Source organism: Coregonus lavaretus (genome assembly GCF_964263955.1).
Source record: "Coregonus lavaretus genome assembly, chromosome: 6".
NCBI classification, from domain to species: Eukaryota; Metazoa; Chordata; class Actinopteri; order Salmoniformes; family Salmonidae; genus Coregonus; species Coregonus lavaretus.
The window spans coordinates 45,826,244-45,847,455 of NC_139993.1; the positions used below are offsets into that span (position 1 = coordinate 45,826,244).

The window sequence follows — 21,212 nt, forward strand, 5'->3', positions numbered from 1 at the left end:
TTGTAAAGCCCAGTGAATGTGAATGTGCTGATGAAACAAATACAGCCTTAACACCAGCCTGTTTTAATATTCAACTTCTGACCCCTAACCCCAACACCAGCCTGTCCTGACCTCTAGCCCCTAACATGTTCTGACCCCTAACCCTAACCTGGTTATTTCTACTGCCTGGCACAGAGAAAGGAGATAACTGCTTTTGTCCACAAATGTTTTTGTTGGTGTATGATGATAATAAAGTTTGTTTTGTCAACAGCAAATCTCTACTACTTTCTACCAAACATAAAGACATCTCATGTTGATCAATATTGATTTTAATATAGTTGAAAAACTAAACTTGAAATCTGATGGTTTGTAACATGTATCCGGAGTCTTTGTTGCATGCTGCTTCAATGTGTGTGTGTGTTTGTGTGTGTGTGTGTGTGTCTAAGCTGATTTCATCAAAGTGTTCCTTCCTGGCGGCACCGGCACCAGGAAACTCCGTCTGTCCACCGGAACATTTATCGCACGCAACCTCTCCCTGAAACACACACAGAGCAATACACACACACGACACACAACACAACACCCACTGTATACTGTTAGTAAATGAGACATTTCTGTAATTTCAGGTGAGGTATCACTGTATGTGTGCATGTGTGTGTGTCTTACTGTGTGTGTTTGTCTCTGTCTGGTTTGTGAAGATATCTCTGTGTCCGGGAACTGAAGGAGGAGGTGTGGCCATTGTTAGTCTTACTCCACCCCTTTTCTGCAATGTCATAACGACCAGGACCAACCATGCTCTGATTGGAAGAGAGGATGTTAGAGTTCAGGGGACGGGGTTAGAGGTCAGAGTTAGAGGTGAAGGTTAGGCTTAACTCACATAATTTCCATTCTGCACTCTCTCTGTCCTGCGGCTGGCACGGGGGGCAGAGGATAGGAAGGGGGGATGGGTGTGACTCTCTGGACGGGACTGTGGAGGGACGGCCTCATACCACCCTGGCCCTGGGAACGTCTGAGGGGAGAGGGATGGAGAGGAGAAAAATAGAGGGAGAAGAGAAGGATATTATATTTTTTCTTCCACCTTTTGGGGCAGGGGTTGGATGTTAAAGGTTAGCTAGAACGGTTGGAAAGCATTGGGGCAGGGTTAGGGGTCAGAGGTTAGGGTACTCACAGCAGGTCGAGGGCATTGGGACGGGGTGCTGTGGTAGATTCTCTCTGTTGGAACAACTGGGTACTGATCCAACATTCCAAACACACCGTGTTTCCGCTTTTCACGACGACACATCTCCTCTCCAAAGCCCACACACACACTAGGGTACTCCCCTGGAGTCAGGTTTACACACTTCTACACATGTACACACACATACACACACACACACACGCTATCAGTTGGTGGTGGTCCCTCACAGTTTTATGTGTTCTGAGGTGGGTGTGATGTGGGAGTGTGTGTGTGTTACCGGGGTAGCGAAGTATCCAGCGGTGATGGGTTTGTCTCGTGGTCCAGTGAAGAGGTCATATGCGCCTCTCCTGCTGCTGCCGCTGGCCAACAACGCCTCTGTGCTGCTCTTTAGAGTATAGGTACAGGGACTCAGCCCACAGTCCTACACAGACACACACACACAGTTAGTTGTAGTATAGTGAGTTTTATAAACTGGGTGGTTCAAGCCCTGAATGCTGATTGGCTGACAGCCGTGGTATATCAGACCGTATAACATGGGTATGACAAAACATTTATTTGTACTGCTCTAGTAATTAGCAATAAGGCACTCTGCATTGCATCGTGCATAAGAACATCACTTAGCCGTGGTATATTGGCCATATACCACACCCCCTTGTGCCTTTTTGCTTAAGTAACCTATACCTTGTTGTTTTCAGTTGTAGTGTTGTGTGTGTGTCGTACCGTACTGTTGCCTTCTGGGAAGCGTTGCAGCGAGGAGCTGAGGTGCATGCTGGGAGCTCCATTTGACCCCGACCTCTTCTCCTCCAGCGCTGCCCATGGAACACCCCTTTTACCATAGCAACCAGGGCCTGGTGTCCAGCTCTGTACACACAGAGTTTGAGAAGGGGTTGTGGTGTAAGGCACTTTGAGCATCACAGAGAAAGATTGATCTTAGTTGTTTGTAGCCAGTTTACACATGCTATTAACATGGTCTTTACATGGTATTAACATGGTGTTAACATGTGACCTACCAAGTGTGCTGAGGATAACATATTGTGTCCTCCTGCCCTCTAGTGGTGCACTGTGGTACCTCTCTGTGTTGTGTGTTGTGTGTTGTGGTACCTGTGCTTTTCTGAACCGCTCTTCCCTGCTGTCACACACTCCTCTTATACTGCCTGGTTTCTTCTGCAGCTCCTCTATAAAGTCTGCTGTTCTGTAGGTTCCTGGACCCACTTTAGTTTTCTATGGGACAGACAGACAGATAGACAGAGGTTAGGGGTCAGTTGTGTGTGCATGTGCGTGCATGTGTGTGTGACCCACCAGGAAGCGTTTGTTTTCCCAGGCCTCCCTGTAGAGGAGGTGAGGTATGGCTGCCAGCCTGGCGGTCTCCTGGGCCCTCTGCCACCCTGGCCCTTTGGCCCGCTCTGCCACCGACCGTTCACTGAAGTCCCCACGGCCTGCAGCATCATACGACCCCGGGCCCAGCCGCCTCTCCTGACATAAACAACACACATATCCTTATAAGGGAAAACTAAAACAAAACTTAAGTGCCATGTTTGTTATGATTTTGAAGCATAGAGAGAGAGTTTGAGAGAGATAGAGTTATTTCACTTTTGTTTATTATCTATTTCACTTGCTTTGGCAATGTAAACATATGTTTCCCATGCCAATAAATCCCTTTGAATTGAATTGAATTGAATTGAGAGCGAGAAAGAGAGAGAGAGCGAGAGAGAGAGAGAGATGTTGGGAGTTACAAGTCATACCAGGTCATTGGTCATCTTTTTGCAGTAGGGGATCTCTGTGTAGGTACCTACTATCTTATTGGCTGGATGGACCGCTGACACATCAAACCTGCACACGCACATTGCAGTAAGACATCAAGCCGGCAATGTTACCGATAACAACATCCATATTGTTTTCATTATTAATCTCAATGATTCGCCATGTCCCTTGGGCGCTTGTCAATGTCTTACCTCGACGTCTGTGTTCCAAACGGGGCTCCTTTGAACTTTTTTTCAGCCATCGTTTATTTTAGCCTCCCCTGACACAAGAAATGAGACCTGTGTTTTTGACAGAGACGTGGCTATGGCAACAGTGACGTATACATCCCATAATGTATTGTTGATGGTATCTCCCAGCAACGCGAATTCTATCTTTATTCTGTTTTTATACTGCGGAACTCTGGCAGGCAGGGTTGCCATGTCCGCAATTTGCTGCCAAATTGGGCTACTTTGAAAACGATGTCGCGGTTAAACTGTATTGATCGCGGGTTGCGGGTTTTTGGGCTATTTCTAAATTGCACTGGGCCGCCATGGCATTTTTCTTAAAATATATATATTTCACTGTGACCTGCTGCCGCTTACTATCGGGGGTAAAAAAGTATGTTGAGACTGAGCGCTGCAGCAGGCAGCTGAGTCACGTGAGTGAGTGGAGACAGAGCAGCAGGCGCGCACGTCATGACAACTTTTACCAGTTGTAGCTAGGCTATTTAGATTGTCATTATGGAGACAACTATTTAAAACGCTTTTTCAATAAAACATATTAACGCACTAGTACTGACGCGCATCAAGAAATAAGAAGACAACGCACAGGGAAAACGACTTTAGGCGCTCTAGAGCGCATTAGATAAAGTTGATCTGAGGTGGTTTAAACTGCATTCTATTGTCGACTTTACTTATGGAAAAATACATCAAGCGAAGGGTTTTACGCATGCTCAGTTCTTGGGTCTCGAGTGCTGCGCAAGTGGACATTTTAAATGGAAATTATGGAACTCCCTTGCGTGCTTCTGATATGGGGAAAAGTACACAATGAAACTGACATTGAATGTGGAGAGGTGAAGAGTGATACATCTGTTGACGATATCACTGGAGTCGTTGCAAATCAATTTGTGCCACTTGTTTAGCCTACCTGGAGCTGGCAAACTTCAGTTTATTGCTGTTGTTGCCTTGTGTTATTATGCAATTATTAACGGCCATGTTTAGTTAATGAAATTGGAAGTTATCAATTGTGATCATGGTCACAGTTCTATCAGCTGTTAGAATGCATTAGATTGAATGTAACAGTCAATCAGATTAGGCTACAGGTAAAAATAAACATTGGCTGTTGACAAGCATAGGCCTATTCAGTTCATATCCATATTATGACTATATGATTCAGTGATTGAAATTAAGACCCCATCCTCAGTAGCCTATTCCAGCAGGCTATTGGGCAACATAAGCACTTCTTACCAAAAAATCGCCTCGCTATTCATGTTAAATAAATTAGTTTGTCAATATGAACCAAGCAAGCTGCTAAATCGTTCATCTAACATCTTGCCTAGGCTACTGTAGGCTATCAGGGGCTTTAGGCTACCTGCAATTAGCATAACTAAACCAAGTTGAATTACAATCATAAATCCAGATTTTAGTAGGCCTAGCCTATGCCTATTGAAATGACAAGTCAATCTCGCAAATAGGCCATTTAGAACGGGTTGTAGTCTTAACATCTGGCACATAATAACAGCACAATCACCAGAAAATAGTCTAACATTATTTTGAAGTTCGTCCAAGTGCTTCTTGCGCAGAGATTTCGAGATCCTTTCATCCCACAAACTGTCCTGTTGTATTTATCTATAGTTATGCACATGCGCATAAGGGATTTATTTACAATCATAGCAGTCAAACGAGTTAAATTAACATCCATTGATGGAACATGATCTGGCGAGTTGAATCAGCGAATTATCTTTTCTTTTGCGACATATTCAAATTCCTTTTTTAGTCACGTTAGCTCGCAAGAATTAGACCTATTATTTTTTATGGAAAACCGAATTTTGCTTCTTACGTCATTACAATTGACGTTAATATTCCTTATTAATTTCCTCGATAACGTTAAAGAAAAGGGGTTCATTGGCTAAATGTGGCAACTCCCCTTGCTGTCGCAAAGAAAATGTGTGTGGGCTGTTTTTAGGGTTTGTGGGCGGGTTTTGAGTAGTCATTGGGAGAGAAGTTCTATTTAATCCTGGCAACCCTGCTGGTAGGGCGGTTCCGGGCTGTTAGTTCACTGACGTACGATATCAGCTTCTTGACATCGTCATCATGATGCTGGAGATAATAAACAGGAAAATAGCCTACAAAGAACTCTCGTCATACAAAGTTGTATACCAGTAAATTATATATCAACCCTATGGAAAATCCCTAGTTAGTTGCAGTAGCGGTGCGTGGGTAAAATCACTGGGGAAGCCAAGCCAGAATAAAAAGCCATATTACAACCAATGTGTTGTGATAATTGCGTTGTTTGCTCTATAACCTGTTAGTTCATATGCCTTGCGACCGTGTTATATAGGCCTAAGGTCGAGACAATAAGAAGACATAGTGGCAGAATAATTCACACCTTTGTTTCATAACAAAACCAGAGAGCAACCTCTGTTGGGTGAAGTCCACGAAGCATATTGCATGTAACAAACAGTTACATGACATACAGCACTGTCAAGCAAGTTACTGTTTCCGACATTTTCAGACCACTAAACAACTATTGATTTAGAACCATGGAGAGTACCACAAGTTTCAAAGAAAACAGGAGCTGCCTCCACTATTCCAGCACCATTTCAACTTCAACATTTCAACATCATCAAATCACCTATGCGTAGTCTAATTCAGTGACAACTAAAATATACCAAAAACAATTTAGTCCAATCAACTTAAGCTAAATATGATGTGGCTGTCCATGGTTCTGATTTGTGTGTGTGTGCGCGCGTGTGTGCATGTGTGTTCGTGCAAGTAGAAAAAACATGTTGACTCAACCTACTTGTAGAGAAATGCCAATGCCATCCTCCTCTCGTTCATGTTGACAAAATGGTCTATCACTGTGTCATACAGTACACGCTTTTCTTTTATGTTGTGCTGCTACCTGGCTAAAATGCTTGTTGGCTAGCCTAACTTAATTTCATGGGCACCGTTAGCTAGTTAACATTAGCCTTCTACATCTAGCTACAGTTGAAGTCGGAAGTTTACATACACTTAGGTTGGAGTCATTAAAACTTGTTTTTCAACCACTCCACAAATTTCTTGTTAACAAACTATAGTTTTGCCAAGTCGGTTAGGACATCTACTTTGTGCATGACACAAGTAATTTTTCCAACAATTGTTTACAGACAGATTATTTCACTTATAATTCACTGTATCGCAATTCCAGTAGGTCAGAAGTTTACATACACTAAGTTGACTGTGCCTTTAAACAGCTTGGAAAATTCCAGAAAATGATGTCATAGCTTTAGAAGCTTCTGATAGGCTAATTGACATCATTTGAGTCAATTGGAGGTGTACCTGTGGATGTATTTCAAGGCCTACCTTCAAACTCAGCGCCTCTTTGCTTGACATCATGGGAAAATGAACAGAAATCAGCCAAGACCTCAGAAAATTTTTTGTAGACCTCCACAAGTCTGGTTCATCCTTGGGAGCAATTTCCAAACACCTGAAGGTACCACGTTCATCTGTAGAAACAATAGTACGCAAGTATAAACACCATGGGACCACGCAGCTGTCATACCGCTCAGGAAGGAGATGCATTCTGTCTCCTAGAGATTAACGTACTTCGGTGCGAAAAGTGCAAATCAATCCCAGAACAACAGCAAAGGACCATGTGAAGATGCTGGAGGAAACAGGTACAAAAGTATCTATATCCACAGTAAAACAAGTCCTATATCGACATAACCTGAAAGGCCGCTCAGCAAGGAAGAAGCCACTGCTCCAAAACCACCATAAAACAGCCAGACTACGGTTTGCAACTGCACATGGGGACAAAGATCATACTTTTTGGAGAAATGTCCTCTGGTCTGATGAAACAAAAATAGAACTGTATGGCCATAATGACCATCGTTAGGTTTGGAGGATAAAGGGGGACGCTTGCAAGCCGAAGAACACCATCCCAACCGTGATGCACGAGGGTGGCAGCATCATGCTGTGGGGGTGCTTTGCTGCAGCAGGGACTGGTGCACTTCACAAAATAGATGGCATCACGAGGAAGGAAAATTATGTGGATATTGAAGCAACATCTCAAGACATCAGTCAGGAAGTTAAAGCTTGGTCGCAAATGGGTCTTCCAAATGGACAATGACCCCAAGCATTCTTCCAAAGTTGTGGAAAATGGCTGAAGGAAAACAAAGTCAAGGTATTGGAGTGGCAATCACAAAGCCCTGACCTTAATCCTATAGACAATTTGTGGGCAGAACTGAAAAAGCGTGTGCGAGAAAGGAGGCCTACAAACCTGACTCAGTTACACCAGCTCTGTCAGGAGGAATGGGCCAAAATTCACCCAACTTATTGTGGGAAGCTTGTGGAAGGCTACCCAAAACGTTTGACCCAAGTTAAACAATTTAAAGGCAATGCTACCAAATTCGCCTCTTGCGAATTGAATGAAAATTATGAAACACAGAGAGACGAAATATAAATTATTTCATATGTTTTCGGGGAAGCCTGGCTTCCCTTGGCATCCACGAATACACGCCACTGGTTAGTTGAGCATGCATGGGCTACAGACTTAATATACCTCAGTGGCTACAGAGCATGAAGTCTATTCTACATTTACATTTACATTTTAGTCATTTAGCAGACGCTCTTATCCAGAGCGACTTACAGTTAGTGAGTGCATACATTTTCATACTGGCCCCCCGTGGGAAACGAACCCTCAACCCTGGCGTTGCAAGCGCCATGCTCTACCAACTGAGCTACAGGGGACAATTGTCCTGCAGGGACACCTCATTACCCAATTTCAACCTGCAAAATGCACATCAACCCTAGTTTTATGTTCAAGAGAGGAGTTCAACCAGCAATATATCTTTCAATAAAATGATTTCAGTATAATTTCTGATGGGTGTTTCCTGTATGGCGAAATACCCTATCATTTTATGAGAGCAAAAGATCATTTACTGATAATGTGTTATTGTATGTCTTGTATTCATGAGCTAACAAGGAAGCTTCACCCTGAGGTTGTATTACATTTAAGACGCTTCTGCATTTTCTTCTTCCTAAATAGATTTGCAATCAGTTCCTTCTAATTGAAGCTAATTTGGTGTTTATAGCCAGCAATCAGCTGGAAGAGTAGAGCTGCTCTCCACAGGCAGACCAAGTGTAATGTGTGAACCCATGTTTCTCATGAACGATCAATGATTGAATTTGAACCTAAGATGTGCTTGACAAAAACCTTCACTGGTGAAAAATTAACCACATTATAGGTAATGTATCCAGGGCAGTGTGAATGGTTAATCATTACAGTTTGCCTGAATTGTAAAAGTGTAATGTTACATTAGGTCTACCCTCATCTTTGTTGTGTTACCTTAGTACTGTAGAAGCTGATGTGACACTGATGTGCGTCCCAAATGGCACCCTATTCCCTATAGGGCTCTGGTCAAAAGTAGTGCACTATGTATGGAATAGAATGCCATATGGGACACAATCACTGATACTCATAATAAAGGTATTATTAACTATTAACACCCAAAAGAGAAGAGTCAGCTATCTTCTTTGACCTCAGTGTGACCTATGGTGGAGCATTAGGCTGAAGGTGTCAGCTCCCCTGGTTGGGAGAGTACTAATAATATGTGGTGCTACAAACCTACAAGTGGGTTGTTACAAGGATGTACTGTATTATCAATTATTGTCAATTATATTTTTTTGTTTGGCCAAATACCCCTTAGGCTACAACCTTGTTGAACAGTTGCGCAACTGACTAGGGATCCCCCTTTCCCTTTCCCTTAAATGGACACAAAGAAAAACATATTACAGTTGAAGTCGGAAGTTTACATACACTTAGGTTGAACGTACAGTGCCTTGCAAAAGTTTTCATCCCCCTTGACATTTTTCCTATTTTGTTGCATTACAACCTGTAATTTAAATTGATTTTTATTTGGATTTCATGTAATGGACATACACAAAATAGTCCAAATTGGTGAAGTGAAATGAAAAAAATAACTTGTTTCAAAAAATTCAAAAAAATTAATAACAGAAAAGTGGTGCGTGCATTTGTATTCACCCCATTTTCTATGAAGCCCCTAAATAAGATCTGGTGCAACCAATTACCTTCAGAAGTCACATAATATAGTTAAATAAAGTCCACCTGTGTGCAATCTAAGTGTCACATGATCTGTCACATGATCTCAGTATATATACACCTGTTCTGAAAGGCCCCAGAGTCTGCAACACCACTATGCAAGGGGCACCACCAAGCAAGCGGCACCATGAAGACCAAGGAGCTCTCCAAACAGGTCAGGGACAAAGTTGTGGAGAAGTACAGATCAGGGTTGGGTTATAAAAAAAATATTCGAAACTTTGAACGGAGCACCATTAAATCAATTATTAAAAAATGGAAAGAATATGGCACCACAACAAACCTGCCAAGAGAGGGCCGCCCACCAAAATTCACGGACCAGGCAAGGAGGGCATTAAACAAAAAAGGCAACAAAGAGACCAAAGATAACCCTGAAGGATCTGTAAAGCTCCACAGCAGAGATTGGAGTATCTGTCCATAGGACCTCTTTAAGCCGTACACTCCACAGAGCTGGGCTTTATGGAAGAGTGGCCAGAAAAAAGCCATTACTTGAAGAAAAAAAAGAAGCAAACACGTTTGGTGTTCACCAAAAGGCATGTGGGAGACTCCCCAAACATATGGAAGAAGGTACTCTGGTCAGATGAGACCAAAATTGAGCTTTTTGGCCATCAAGGAAAATGCTATGTCTGGCGCAAACCCAACACCTCTCATCACCCCGAGAACACCATCCCCACAGTGAAGCATGGTGGTGGCAGCATCATGCTGTGGGGATGTTTTTCATCGGCAGGGACTGGGAAACTGGTCAGAATTGAAGGAATGATGGATGGCAGTAAATACAGGGAAATTCTTGAGGGAAACCTGTTTCAGTCTTCCAGAGATTTGAGACTTGGACGGAGGTTCACCTTCCAGCAGGACAATGACCCTAAGCATACTGCTAAAGCAACACTTGAGTGGTTTAAGGGGAAACATTTACATTTCTTGGAATGGCCTAGTCAAAGCCCAGACCTCAATCCAATTGAGAATCTGTGGTATGACTTAAAGATTGCTATACACCAGCGGATCCCATCCAACTTGAATGAGCTGGAGCAGTTTTGCCTTGAAGAATGGGAGATACCCCAAGAGACTTGCAACTGTAATTGCTGCAAAAGGTGGATCTACAAAGTATTGACTCAAGTTGCATGCTCAAGTTCTGTTTTTTTTGTCTTATTTCTTGTTTGTTTCACACAAAAAAATATTTTGCATCTTCAAAGTGGTAGGCATGTTGTGTAAATCAAATGATACAAACTCCCCCAAAATCCATTTTAATTCCAGGTTGTAAGGCAACAAAATAGGAAAAATGCCAAAGGGGGTGAATACTTTCGAAAGCCACTGTACTTCGGTGCGAAAAGTGCAAATCAATCCCAGAACAACACCAAATGACCTTGTGAAGATGCTGGAGGAAACAGGTACAAAAGTATCTATATCCACAGTAAAACGAGTCCTATATCGACAAAACCTGAAAGGCTGCTCAGCAAGGAAGAAGCCACTGCTCCAAAACCGCCATAAAAAAGCCAGACTACGGTTTGCAACTGCACATGGAGACAAAGATCGTACTTTTTGGAGAAATGTCCTCTGGTCTGGTAAAACAAAAGTAGAACTGTTTGTCCATAATGACCATCGTTATGTTTGGAGGAAAAAGGGGGACGCTTGCAAGCTGAAGAACACCATCCCAACCGTGAAGCACGGGGGTGGCAGCATCATGCTGTGGGGGTGCTTTGCTGCAGGAGGGACTGGTGCACTTCACAAAATAGATGGCATCATGAGGAAGGAAAATTATGTGGATATATTGAAGCAACATCTCAAGACATCAGTCAGGAAGTTAAAGCTTGGTCGCAAATGGTCTTCCAAATGGACAATGACCCCAAGCATACTTCCAAAGTTGTGGCAAAATGGCTTAAGGACAACAAAGTCAAGGTATTGAAGTGGCCATCACAAAGCCCTGACCTCAATCCTATAAAAAATGTGTGGGCAGAACTGAAAAAGCGTGTGTGAGCAAGGAGGCCTACAAACCTGACTCAGTTACACCAGCTCTGTCTGGAGGAATGGGCCAAGATTCACCCAACTTATTGTGGGAAGCTTGTGGAAGGCTACCCGAAACGTTTGACCCAAGTTAAACAATTTAAAGGCAATGCTACTAAATACTAATTGAGTGTATGTAAACTTCTGACCACTGGGAATGTGGTGAAAGAAATAAAAACTGAAATAAATCATTCTGTCTACTATTATTCTGACATTTCACATTCTTAGAATAAAGTTGTGATCCTAACTGACCTAAGACAGGGAATTTTTATTATGATTAAATGTCAGGAATTGTGAAAAACTGAGTTTAAATGTATTTGGCTAAGGTGTATGTAAACTTCCGACTTCAACTGTATGTAATGATAGCCAGAAGTTGCTACTGGAATTGAAAAGCTGCTAGGAAGGCAAACAGAAAGGTGGTGTATATACAGACATAGGATCTTAATTTGATCACTCTGTTGTCACTGAGTATTTTCCTGTGTCGCATGATTTACATAAAGTCACTGAAAACCTGCACTAATACAAGGTTATATTAACAGTATTGCACTTTTCATGTAGCCTAATTTTGGCCAGCTAATAGCCTAACCACTGATCAAGCAACATTACATCAGCGGAAAAGTGTGAATGGACTAAACGTTAAAATCCTGTTGCTGCATGATTATTTTGCTGCGACAATACTGGTCATATTAAGATCCCATCTGTACAGTAAAGCAGGCCCACTGGGTAAACAAAAGCAGACTGGGTCTGTGTGTTTATCTTCCCGAGGTCTGCCTCCCTCTCACATTATCAAACCTCTTCCACTTCTCTGAGGCTTGGACAAACAGTGCTTTCACTGCTGCGTACGCATTGCTGTTCTCATATCCTTCTGCTCTCTGGGCAGGCTATCTGTACTGTTGATGACAACTTTTATAGGGCTGTTACACTTTTAAAGGTGGGCAGTGAGGGTTGTAGCTAGCAGCTGTGTGTGTCATAGTTTAACCAATAAACCCTGGTAGTGGCAACCCCAAGGTCTGTTTGATTCCATTGTTGGCCTGCTCCTTCTCCTTTAATGTCTGACCACTGGGACTTTGACTGAGCCAGCAGCACAGCAGACTCTTTCTTAGTTGTGTTCTTATCCTCAGAGGGGATGTTGGTGTGGATCCTGTTTCTGCTCTGCCAGGTGGGGGCACCTGCCCTGGCACAAGACCTCTGCCAGCCCGGTGAGTAGCTAGGCGTATATAAGACGCTCACATCCTCATAGTTTGAATTACTTGTTAATTACTTGGTGTTTGGTTTTAATTATTTAGTTTGTAAGTGTTACAATTTGTACAATTCCAGCTTCTTATTTCTTCCCTGAATGTTTGTTTCAGCTAATTTGCCAATAGTTTAATGTAGGGAGAAAGACTGTTTAATATGTCAGCTGATCAGAGTTGTCTTGAGGAAGAAGGTACTGGTTCTGAGTGTTTTCATGACTTCAAATGGTCTACATGATGTTGTTATCTTGTCATTGCATTTAATTGGCTAGTTTATCAGCAGCGAGTGCCTGAGTGGGCAGAGGGCGAACACGCAGTAAATATTCAAATACTGTATGGTTTGTGGTACAGATAGTTCTTTATCAGGACAGTATGAAGGACACTTTGTGAGACTAGATGAGCAGGGTGTCCTATTTACTGTTTGTTTCATTGTTGTCATGTTTTTTTGTTATTGTACTGTTTGTATCATCCTATGTGACACAAGTCAACATCTTTGTGACTTAAAAAACCTTGTTATTGTATGCTAATGTTTCATGATGAGTCTAAAAAATTGAGCATACAATGTTTGAGGTTGGGGAGAGAGATAAAAAAAAGTGTTATTCTCTCTGTAGATGATCCAAATGGCTACAAAGTGCGCATCAGCATCAAAACTGCTTTGGGAGAGGATGCTGTGAGTACTATGCTTACCAAAGATACAGCAGATTATTAAATTAAATCAGTGGTATGCTCTAAAATACAGAAGGGGTCCTATCGATCAAGAGCTTTGAAATGCTATTCAAATGTGTTTGAATATTGTGATGGGTGATGAGATTATACTTTTTTGTCTGCAGTATGAATGGAATGAGAGTGAAATGTTCTTTTTCCGAGCTACTATGGCCTTTGCCATGAGGAGGCACTTCCAAATGGAAACATACAAGTAAGAATATCTACAGTGCCTGAAAAACATGTCTGACACATTATTTAATCAGTCGCTGTTTAAACTCAACACAAAGCACATGCTACAGTACATCAGCATATAGTACATTATCAATTGGGTGGTTCAAGCCCTGAATGCTGATTGGCTGACAGCCATGGTATATCAGACCTTATACCACGGGTATGACAAAACATTTATTTTTACTGCTCTAATTAAGTTGGTAACCAGTTTATAATAGCAATAAGGCACCTTGGGGGTTTGTTGTATATGGCCAATATACCACACCCCCTCAGGCCTTATTGCTTAAGTATAATGTTTTTCCAGCATTCCTGTGAGCATTTTTTATGACTTCTGTTTAAGTCAATAGAATTGTCTTCCTGGTGTGTTGTGTAATGGCATTATGATGTTTGTGGGACTTTTCCAGTGTCGACAACATTATCCTGTGTGTTCAGACTTCGAGGGTGTCCTTCTGGTTTGTGGTGACATCACCAGACAACGCCACCATGCTTATTCCTAAGGCAGATGTGGAGAAAGCTGTGAGGTAATTCGCTGAATTCGCTAAACACAAGGCAAGCGGTATTTAGACAGATTCAAGTACAGTTTGAGATCAGAGACCTGTAAAAGGTGAGATGTACTATCTGGACCTAAATTAACCCCTTCTATATCCAACAGGATGTCAAGGCATCGCATCAACAATGCCTTCCTCCTGTCAGATAGGACCCTGGAGTTTCTGGGCATCCACCCCACGCTGGCAGCGCCAGTCAACCCTGACACCCCTCCCTGGCTCATCGTGTTTGGAGTGGTCATAGGGGCTGTGTGTGCTGGAATCATCACCCTGCTCGTATCCTCTCTGCTTCAAAAGAGACAGTGAGTCCACCCTTTGACAATACTTCAGTCTCTCTGTTCATAATGATGTGTTTGGTTATTGAACTTGTGTTGATGGTTCATCCTGATCTAGGAAAGAGAAAGGGATGACGGAGGATGGGCAGGATGAAGAGGACAGGCAGGTGAAAGGAGTGGAGAATGGCATCAACCTGGATGGCACCTACAACAGAGGATTCACAGATGATGATCGCTTCACAAAGCTGTAAAGGCTTTTCCGGTACAATGCTGCCAAGTAAGCACTCCAAAGAGACTTTTATGCACGTGTCTACAGTTTAAAACTGCAGCAGCTATGAGATTTTGTAAAACAGACTCTATCCACTAGTTAAATAAGTGAAAAGAACAGTAAGACACTTCCCACTGGGCACAGACGTCAGTTCAACTAAGGTGAATTCAATGTGAAATCAACAAAAAATATCACCATGACATTGGATTTAGGTTACAAGTTTGGTGGAGGAAAAAAATTTTTTTTCCCTTATGTTGATGACTTTTTGCAAATCCAATCAGTTTTCCACATTGATTCAATGTCATCACATTTACTTTTTTTGTTGAAATTATGTGGAAACAACGTTGATTCAAGCAGTTTTTGCCCAGTGGGTTCAATCCAATTGTAATTGTATAAAAATGTGTATTGCATATTTTTTTATACTCAATGAATGAATACACATTATCTCAGTGGCAGTTTATAAATCAGAGATAAATCATGCACAAGATTACAGGTTGGGTTTCCTTTTTACTTACTTTTTGTGGTAGGCTATATAGCAAATATAGCACTTTTTAGTTCTGTTTTATCCATGGCTTTAATTAAGCATTTCTGCAAACCAAGTAGGTGACAATGGTCTATAATTGTAATATATATTTAATATTGTCAAAACTGTGAAATTATAGAAAGAATCCAGAAGCATGTTCATTTATAAATCATGAGTGCTTCTTCTCAGTGATCACAAATCTGAAAACAATCCAAATGTAGCAACCGTGGCACAGATCAATAAATGTTTTTGAGAGGGAGGAAAAACAACATGATAATTGATTTAACTAAGAAATGCATCTAGTTAAGTGTTAACCGACTATTAACGTTTTTTACTGCTTGTTTTGCACAATGTGAATCACTGGAGAAGAACGCCTTAACAGATGGGTTTAAACTTTAAACAGGTTTTTAGAATGTATGTCCTAGTAGTTTGAAATAATGGGCATTTTGATATTACTGTATATTGTTAAATTATGGAAAGAATATACAGTGGGGAGAACAAGTATTTGATACACTGCCGATTTTGCAGGTTTTCCTACTTACAAAGCATCTAGAGGTCTGTCATTTTTATCATAGGTACACTTCAACTGTGAGAGACGGAATCTAAAACAAAAATCCAGAAAATCACATTGTATGATTTTTAAGTAATTAATTTGCATTTTATTGCATGACATAAGTATTTGATACATCAGAAAAGCAGAACTTAATATTTGGTACAGAAACCTTTGTTTGCAATTACAGAGATCATATGTTTCCTGTAGGTCTTGACCAGGTTTGCACACACTGCAGCAGGGATTTTGGCCCACTCCTCCATACAGACCTTCTCCAGATCCTTCAGGTTTCGGGGCTGTCGCTGGGCAATACGGACTTTCAGCTCCCTCCAAAGATTTTCTATTGGGTTCAGGTCTGGAGACTGGCTAGGCCACTCCAGGACCTTGAGATGCTTCTTACGGAGCCACTCCTTAGTTGCCCTGGCTGTGTGTTTTCGGGTCATTGTCATGCTGGAAGACCCAACCACGACCCATCTTCAATGCTCTTACTGAGGGAAGGAGGTTGTTGGCCAAGATCTCATGATACATGGCCCCATCCATCCTCCCCTCAATGCGGTGCAGTCGTCCTGTCCCCTTTGCAGAAAAGCATCCCCAAAGAATGATGTTTCCACCTCCATGCTTCACGGTTGGGATGGTGTTCTTGGGGTTGTATTCATCCTTCTTCTTCCTCCAAACACGGCGAGTGGAGTTTAGACCAAAAAGCTCTATTTTTGTCTCATCAGACCACATGACCTTCTCCCATTCCTCCTCTGGATCATCCAGATGGTCATTGGCAAACTTCAGACGGGCCTGGACATGCGCTGGCTTGAGCAGGGGGACCTTGCGTGCGCTGCAGGATTTTTATCCATGACTGCGTAGTGTGTTACTAATGGTTTTCTTTGAGACTGTGGTCCCAGCTCTCTTCAGGTCATTGACCAGGTCCTGCTGTGTAGTTCTGGGCTGATCCCTCACCTTCCTCATGATCATTGATGCCCCACGAGGTGAGATCTTGCATGGAGCCCCAGACCGAGGGTGATTGACCGTCATCTTGAACTTCTTCCATTTTCTAATAATTGCGCCAACAGTTGTTGCCTTCTCACCAAGCTGCTTGCCTATTGTCCTGTAGCCCTTCCCAGCCTTGTGCAGGTTTACAATTTTATCCCTGATGTCCTTACACAGCTCTCTGGTCTTGGTCATTGTGGAGAGGTTGGAGTCTGTTTGATTGAGTGTGTGGACAGGTGTATTTTATACAGGTAACGAGTTCAAACAGGTACAGTTAATACAGGTAATGAGTGGAGAACAGGAGGGCTTCTTAAAGAAAAACTAACAGGTCTGTGAGAGCCGGAATTCTTACTGGTTGGTAGGTGATCAAATACTTATGTCATGCAATAAAATGCAAATTAATTACTTAAAAATCATACAATGTGATTTTCTGGATTTTTGTTTTAGATTCCGTCTCTCACAGTTGAAGTGTACCTATGATAAACATGACAGACCTCTACATGCTTTGTAAGTAGGAAAACCTGCAAAATCGGCAGTGTATCAAATACTTGTTCTCCCCACTGTACAAATTGTGTGAATCAGAGGATATGCAAACCATCTGTGATTTAGATGTCTCCCCCTTTCCTATTGTGGAACCTCTCTTCCAACCTCTCTAGTCTGTTGAGATTAAAGCAATTTAAACTTAATTAAGGACTATTGGCTCATTTATCCCCTTCCTCTCCCCTGTTACTATTCCCCAGGTCGCTGCTGTAAATGAGAATGTGTTCTCAGTCAACTTACCTGGTAAAATAGAAAATAAAAAGTGTTACCTCTTTATTTAGCTACAGCACATGACAAAAGATTATGGAAAAATGATGGAACACAGAAACACATTCACTCAATGCCTGCAATTACACATGCATATGGGGTAGATGTGGGGTCAAATGTACAATGATTTACATTTTACACCCTGTCCCGACCCAGTTCCTCAGTAATATTTAAATGGGTAAATGGGTGGCTCTTAACTTCCTACAATCTCTCTAATGGGTAGGTATTCTACCAGTTTCAGCTCTGGTGGAGGAACACACAAGGGCCTAAAGCAGCTGGCAACAAACTCAAGTGTGCCGCTCAAGTGCCTTTGATCCGTCGCCAGAAAGGACATCTTACAAAGGGAAAGCTTCTGTGATTCATTTGTTTGAGAACATTCTGTTCACTGGCTGAATTTTTTTCTTCCCACACCATAGCCATTTATTTTTCTAGACACAAGGGGGAGGTTTTAGCCATGCGGTCAGAACATGGTTGAACAGCTATTGAACTTTAGGACATACAGTTATTTTGGTTATATCAGTGTAATATGAGCCAAGGTAGATTAGACTGCTCTTTGTATTTGTATTTATTATGGATCCCCATTAGTTCCTGCCAAGGCAGCAGCTACTCTTCCTGGGGTCCAGCAAAATTAATAATAATAATAATAATATGCCATTTAGCAGACGCTTTTATCCAAAGCGACTTACAGTCATGCATGCATACATTTTTTTTGTGTATGGGTGGTTAATTAAGGCAGTTATACCATTTAAAAAACATTACAATACATTTCACAACACATTAAGTGTATGCCCTCAGGCCACTACTCTACTACCACCACATATCTACAACACAAAATCCATGTGTATGTGTGTGTATAGTGCTTATATTATCATGTGTGTGTGTATGCAGTCTTATTATGGGTATTAATTTGATAGATAAGGGGGACAACTTCACCTCCAAAGCATGTAATGTAGGCCTACAGAGAACATTGACAGAGACTGAAGTGTTACCTCTGCTGGCAGATAAGTGTACACCAAAGATGGTTGAGCGAAAGTGTAGGAAGATCTCAATTGTTTCTCCTCGCGTCCTCTCTCCTTGTCTCCTTCTCAAAACCCATTAGATTCCCTCAGATTACACAGACCCACAAATAATTTGAAAACAAATCCAATCTTGATAAACTCCCATATCTATTAGGTGAAATACCACAGTGTGCCATCACAGCAACAAGATTTGTGACCTGTTGCCACAAAAAAGGGGCAACCAGTGCAGCACAAACACCATTGTAAATACAACCTATATTTAAATGTTTATGTATTTTCCCCTTTTGTACTTCAACTACTTTCACATTGTTACAACACTACATAGCCAATAATATAACATTTGACATGTCTATATTCTTTTAAAACTTTTGTGAGTAATGTTTACTGTTAATTTCTGATTGTTTATTTTCCTTGTTAATTCATCTTTTGTTTATTTTCTATTTCACTTGCTTTGGCAATGTTAACATATGTTTCCCATGCCAATAAAGCCCTTTGAATTGAATTGAAAGACAGATGTACTTTCCCTCTGACCTTCTCCCCCAATGAGTTCTGAAAAGGAGACGAGGAGAGGACATAAGGAGTATGCAATTGAGATCAGCTAGAGATCTTACAGAAAGGAGGAGATAGGTATCCCATTGTCTTTTGAATGGCGTTTTTGGATAAACGCTGAAAATAAGGTCTGTGGTAAACACAGGCTTAGGAAAACCGAAAGCACGAACCACCGCATTTACCATGGCAAGGTGACGGGGAATATGGCAGAATACAAACAGTGGTCGATCCCTCCGCAAGGCAATCAAACAAGCAAAACGTCAATATCGAGACAAAGTGGAGTCGCAATTCAACGGCTAAGACACGAGACGTATGTGGCAGGGTTTACAGACAATCACGGACTACAATAGGAAAACCAGCCACGTCGCGGACACCGACGGCTTGCTGCCAGACAAGCTAAACAAATTCTTTGCCCGCTTTGAGGATAACACAGTGCACCGACGCGGCCAGCTACCAAGAACTATCCGCTCTCCTTCTCCATGGTGGACGTGAGTAAGACATTTAAACGTGTTAACCCTTGCGAGGCTGCCGGCCCAGACGGCAATCCTAGCCACGTCCTCGGAGCATGCGCTGACCATCTGGCTGGTGTGTTTACGACATATTCAATCTCTCCCTATCCCAGTCTGCTGTCCCCACATGCTTAAAGATGGCCACCATTGTTCCTGTACCCAAGAATGTAAAGGTAATGAACTAAATGACTATCGCCCAGTAGCACTCACTTCTGTCATCATTAAATGTTTGAGAGACTAGTCAAGGATCATATCACCTCCACCTTACCTGTCACCCTAGACCCACTTCAATTTGCTTACCGCCCCAATAGGTCCACAGACGATGCAATCGCCATCACACTGCACACTGCCCTATCCCATCTGGACAAGAGGAATACCTATGTAAGACTGCTGTTCATTGACTATAGCTCAGCATTCAACACCATAGTATCCTCCAAGATCATCATTAAGCTTGAGGCCCTGGGTTTCAACCCCGCCCTGCACAATTGGGTTCTGGACTTCCTGATGGGCCACCCCCAGGTGGTGAAGGTAGGAAACAACATCTTCACTTCACTGATCCTCAACACTGGGGCCCCACAAGGGTGTGTGCTCAGCCCCCTCCTGTACTCCCTGTTCACCCATGACTGCGTAGCCATGCACGCCTCCAACTTAATCATCTAGTTTGCAGACGACACAACAGTAGTAGGCTTGATTACCAACAACGATGAGACAGCCTACAGGGAGGCTCTCGGAGTGTGGTGTCAGGAAAATAACCTCTCACTCAACGTAAACAAAACAAAGGAGATGATCGTGGACTTCAGAAAACAGCAGAGGGAGTACCCCCCTATCTACATTGACGGGACAGTAATGGAGAAGGTGGAAAGTTTTATGTTCCTCTGCATACATATCACTGACAAACTGAAATAGTCCACCCACACAGACAGTGTGGTGAAGAAAGCGCAACAGCGTCTCTTCAACCTCAGGAGGCTGAAGAAATTTGGCCTGTCACTTAAAACCCTCACAAACTTTTACAGATGCACAATTGAGAGCATCCTGTCGGGCTGTATCACCGCCTGGTACGGCAACTGCACCGCCCACAACCGCAGGGCTCTCCAGAGGGTGGTGCGGTCCGCACAACGCATCACCAGGGGCAAACTAGCTCCCCTCCAGGACACCTACAGCACCCGATTTCACAGGAAGGCCAAAAAGATAATCAAGGACAACTACCACCCGAGCCACTGCCTGTTCACGCCGCTATCACCCAGAAGGCGAGGTCAGTACAGGGGCATCAAAGCTGGGACCGAGAGACTGAAAAACAGCTTCTATCTCAAGGCCATCAGACTGTTAAACAGCCATCACTAGCACAGAGGCGCTGCTGCCAACATACAGACTTGAACATCACTGGCCACTTTAATAAATGGAACACTAGTAACTTTAATAATGCTTACTTATCTTGCGTTACTCGTCTCATATGTACAGTTGAAGTCTGAAATTTACATACACCTTAGCCAAATACATTTAAACTCTGTTTTTCACAATTCCTGACATTTAATCCTAGTACAAATTCCCTGTTTTAGGTCAGTTAGGATCACCACTTTATTTTAAGAATGTGAAATGTCAGAATAATAGTAGAGTGATTTATTTCAGCTTTTATTTCTTTCATCACATTCATCAGACCAGATGACATTTCTCCAAAAAGTATGATCTTTGTCCCCATGTGCAGTTGCAAACCGTAGTCTGGCTGTTTTTATGGTGGTTTTGGAGCAGTGGCTTCTTCCTTGCTGAGCGGCCTTTCAGGTTATGTCGATATAGGACTTGTTTTACTGT

At 42.3% G+C, this 21,212-nt stretch overlaps 2 protein-coding genes across 2 annotated transcripts; one reads left to right on the forward strand and one right to left on the reverse strand.

The window, feature by feature from the left end:
• Positions 1–409: 409 nt before the first annotated feature.
• On the reverse strand, positions 410–3,172 carry LOC311130898 (ciliary microtubule-associated protein 2-like). Its single transcript, XM_084163710.1, has 10 exons — positions 3,109–3,172; positions 2,899–2,986; positions 2,456–2,629; positions 2,258–2,377; positions 1,877–2,017; positions 1,434–1,577; positions 1,148–1,321; positions 857–988; positions 646–776; positions 410–514 (listed from the first exon to the last, which is right to left on the reverse strand). The coding sequence occupies exons 1-10, from the start codon at positions 3,156–3,158 to the stop codon at positions 421–423; spliced, it is 1,248 nt and encodes a 415-aa protein (XP_084019836.1). The 5' UTR covers positions 3,159–3,172; the 3' UTR covers positions 410–420.
• An 8,871-nt stretch (positions 3,173–12,043) lies between these two features.
• On the forward strand, positions 12,044–17,208 carry LOC311130314 (collectrin-like). Its single transcript, XM_084163046.1, has 7 exons — positions 12,044–12,143; positions 12,334–12,411; positions 13,056–13,114; positions 13,275–13,360; positions 13,785–13,901; positions 14,033–14,227; positions 14,319–17,208. The coding sequence occupies exons 2-7, from the start codon at positions 12,339–12,341 to the stop codon at positions 14,449–14,451; spliced, it is 663 nt and encodes a 220-aa protein (XP_084019172.1). The 5' UTR covers positions 12,044–12,143; positions 12,334–12,338; the 3' UTR covers positions 14,452–17,208.
• The last annotated feature ends 4,004 nt before the right edge of the window (positions 17,209–21,212 follow it).

Bases quoted from the DNA above. Each gene is read 5' to 3' on its own strand.
- LOC311130898 (XM_084163710.1), bottom strand. From the start codon at position 3,158: ATGGCTGAAAAAAAGTTCAAAGGAGCCCCGTTTGGAACACAGACGTCG. The intron at 2,987-3,108 runs GTAAGACATTGA...GTGCGTGTGCAG, and splicing joins TTTGGAACACAGACGTCGAG to GTTTGATGTGTCAGCGGTCC. The intron at 989-1,147 runs GTGAGTACCCTA...CTCTCCCCTCAG, and splicing joins CCCAATGCCCTCGACCTGCT to ACGTTCCCAGGGCCAGGGTG.
- LOC311130314 (XM_084163046.1), top strand. From the start codon at position 12,339: ATGTTGGTGTGGATCCTGTTTCTGCTCTGCCAGGTGGGGGCACCTGCC. The intron at 13,115-13,274 runs GTGAGTACTATG...TTTTGTCTGCAG, and splicing joins CTGCTTTGGGAGAGGATGCT to TATGAATGGAATGAGAGTGA. The intron at 14,228-14,318 runs GTGAGTCCACCC...ATCCTGATCTAG, and splicing joins TCTCTGCTTCAAAAGAGACA to GAAAGAGAAAGGGATGACGG.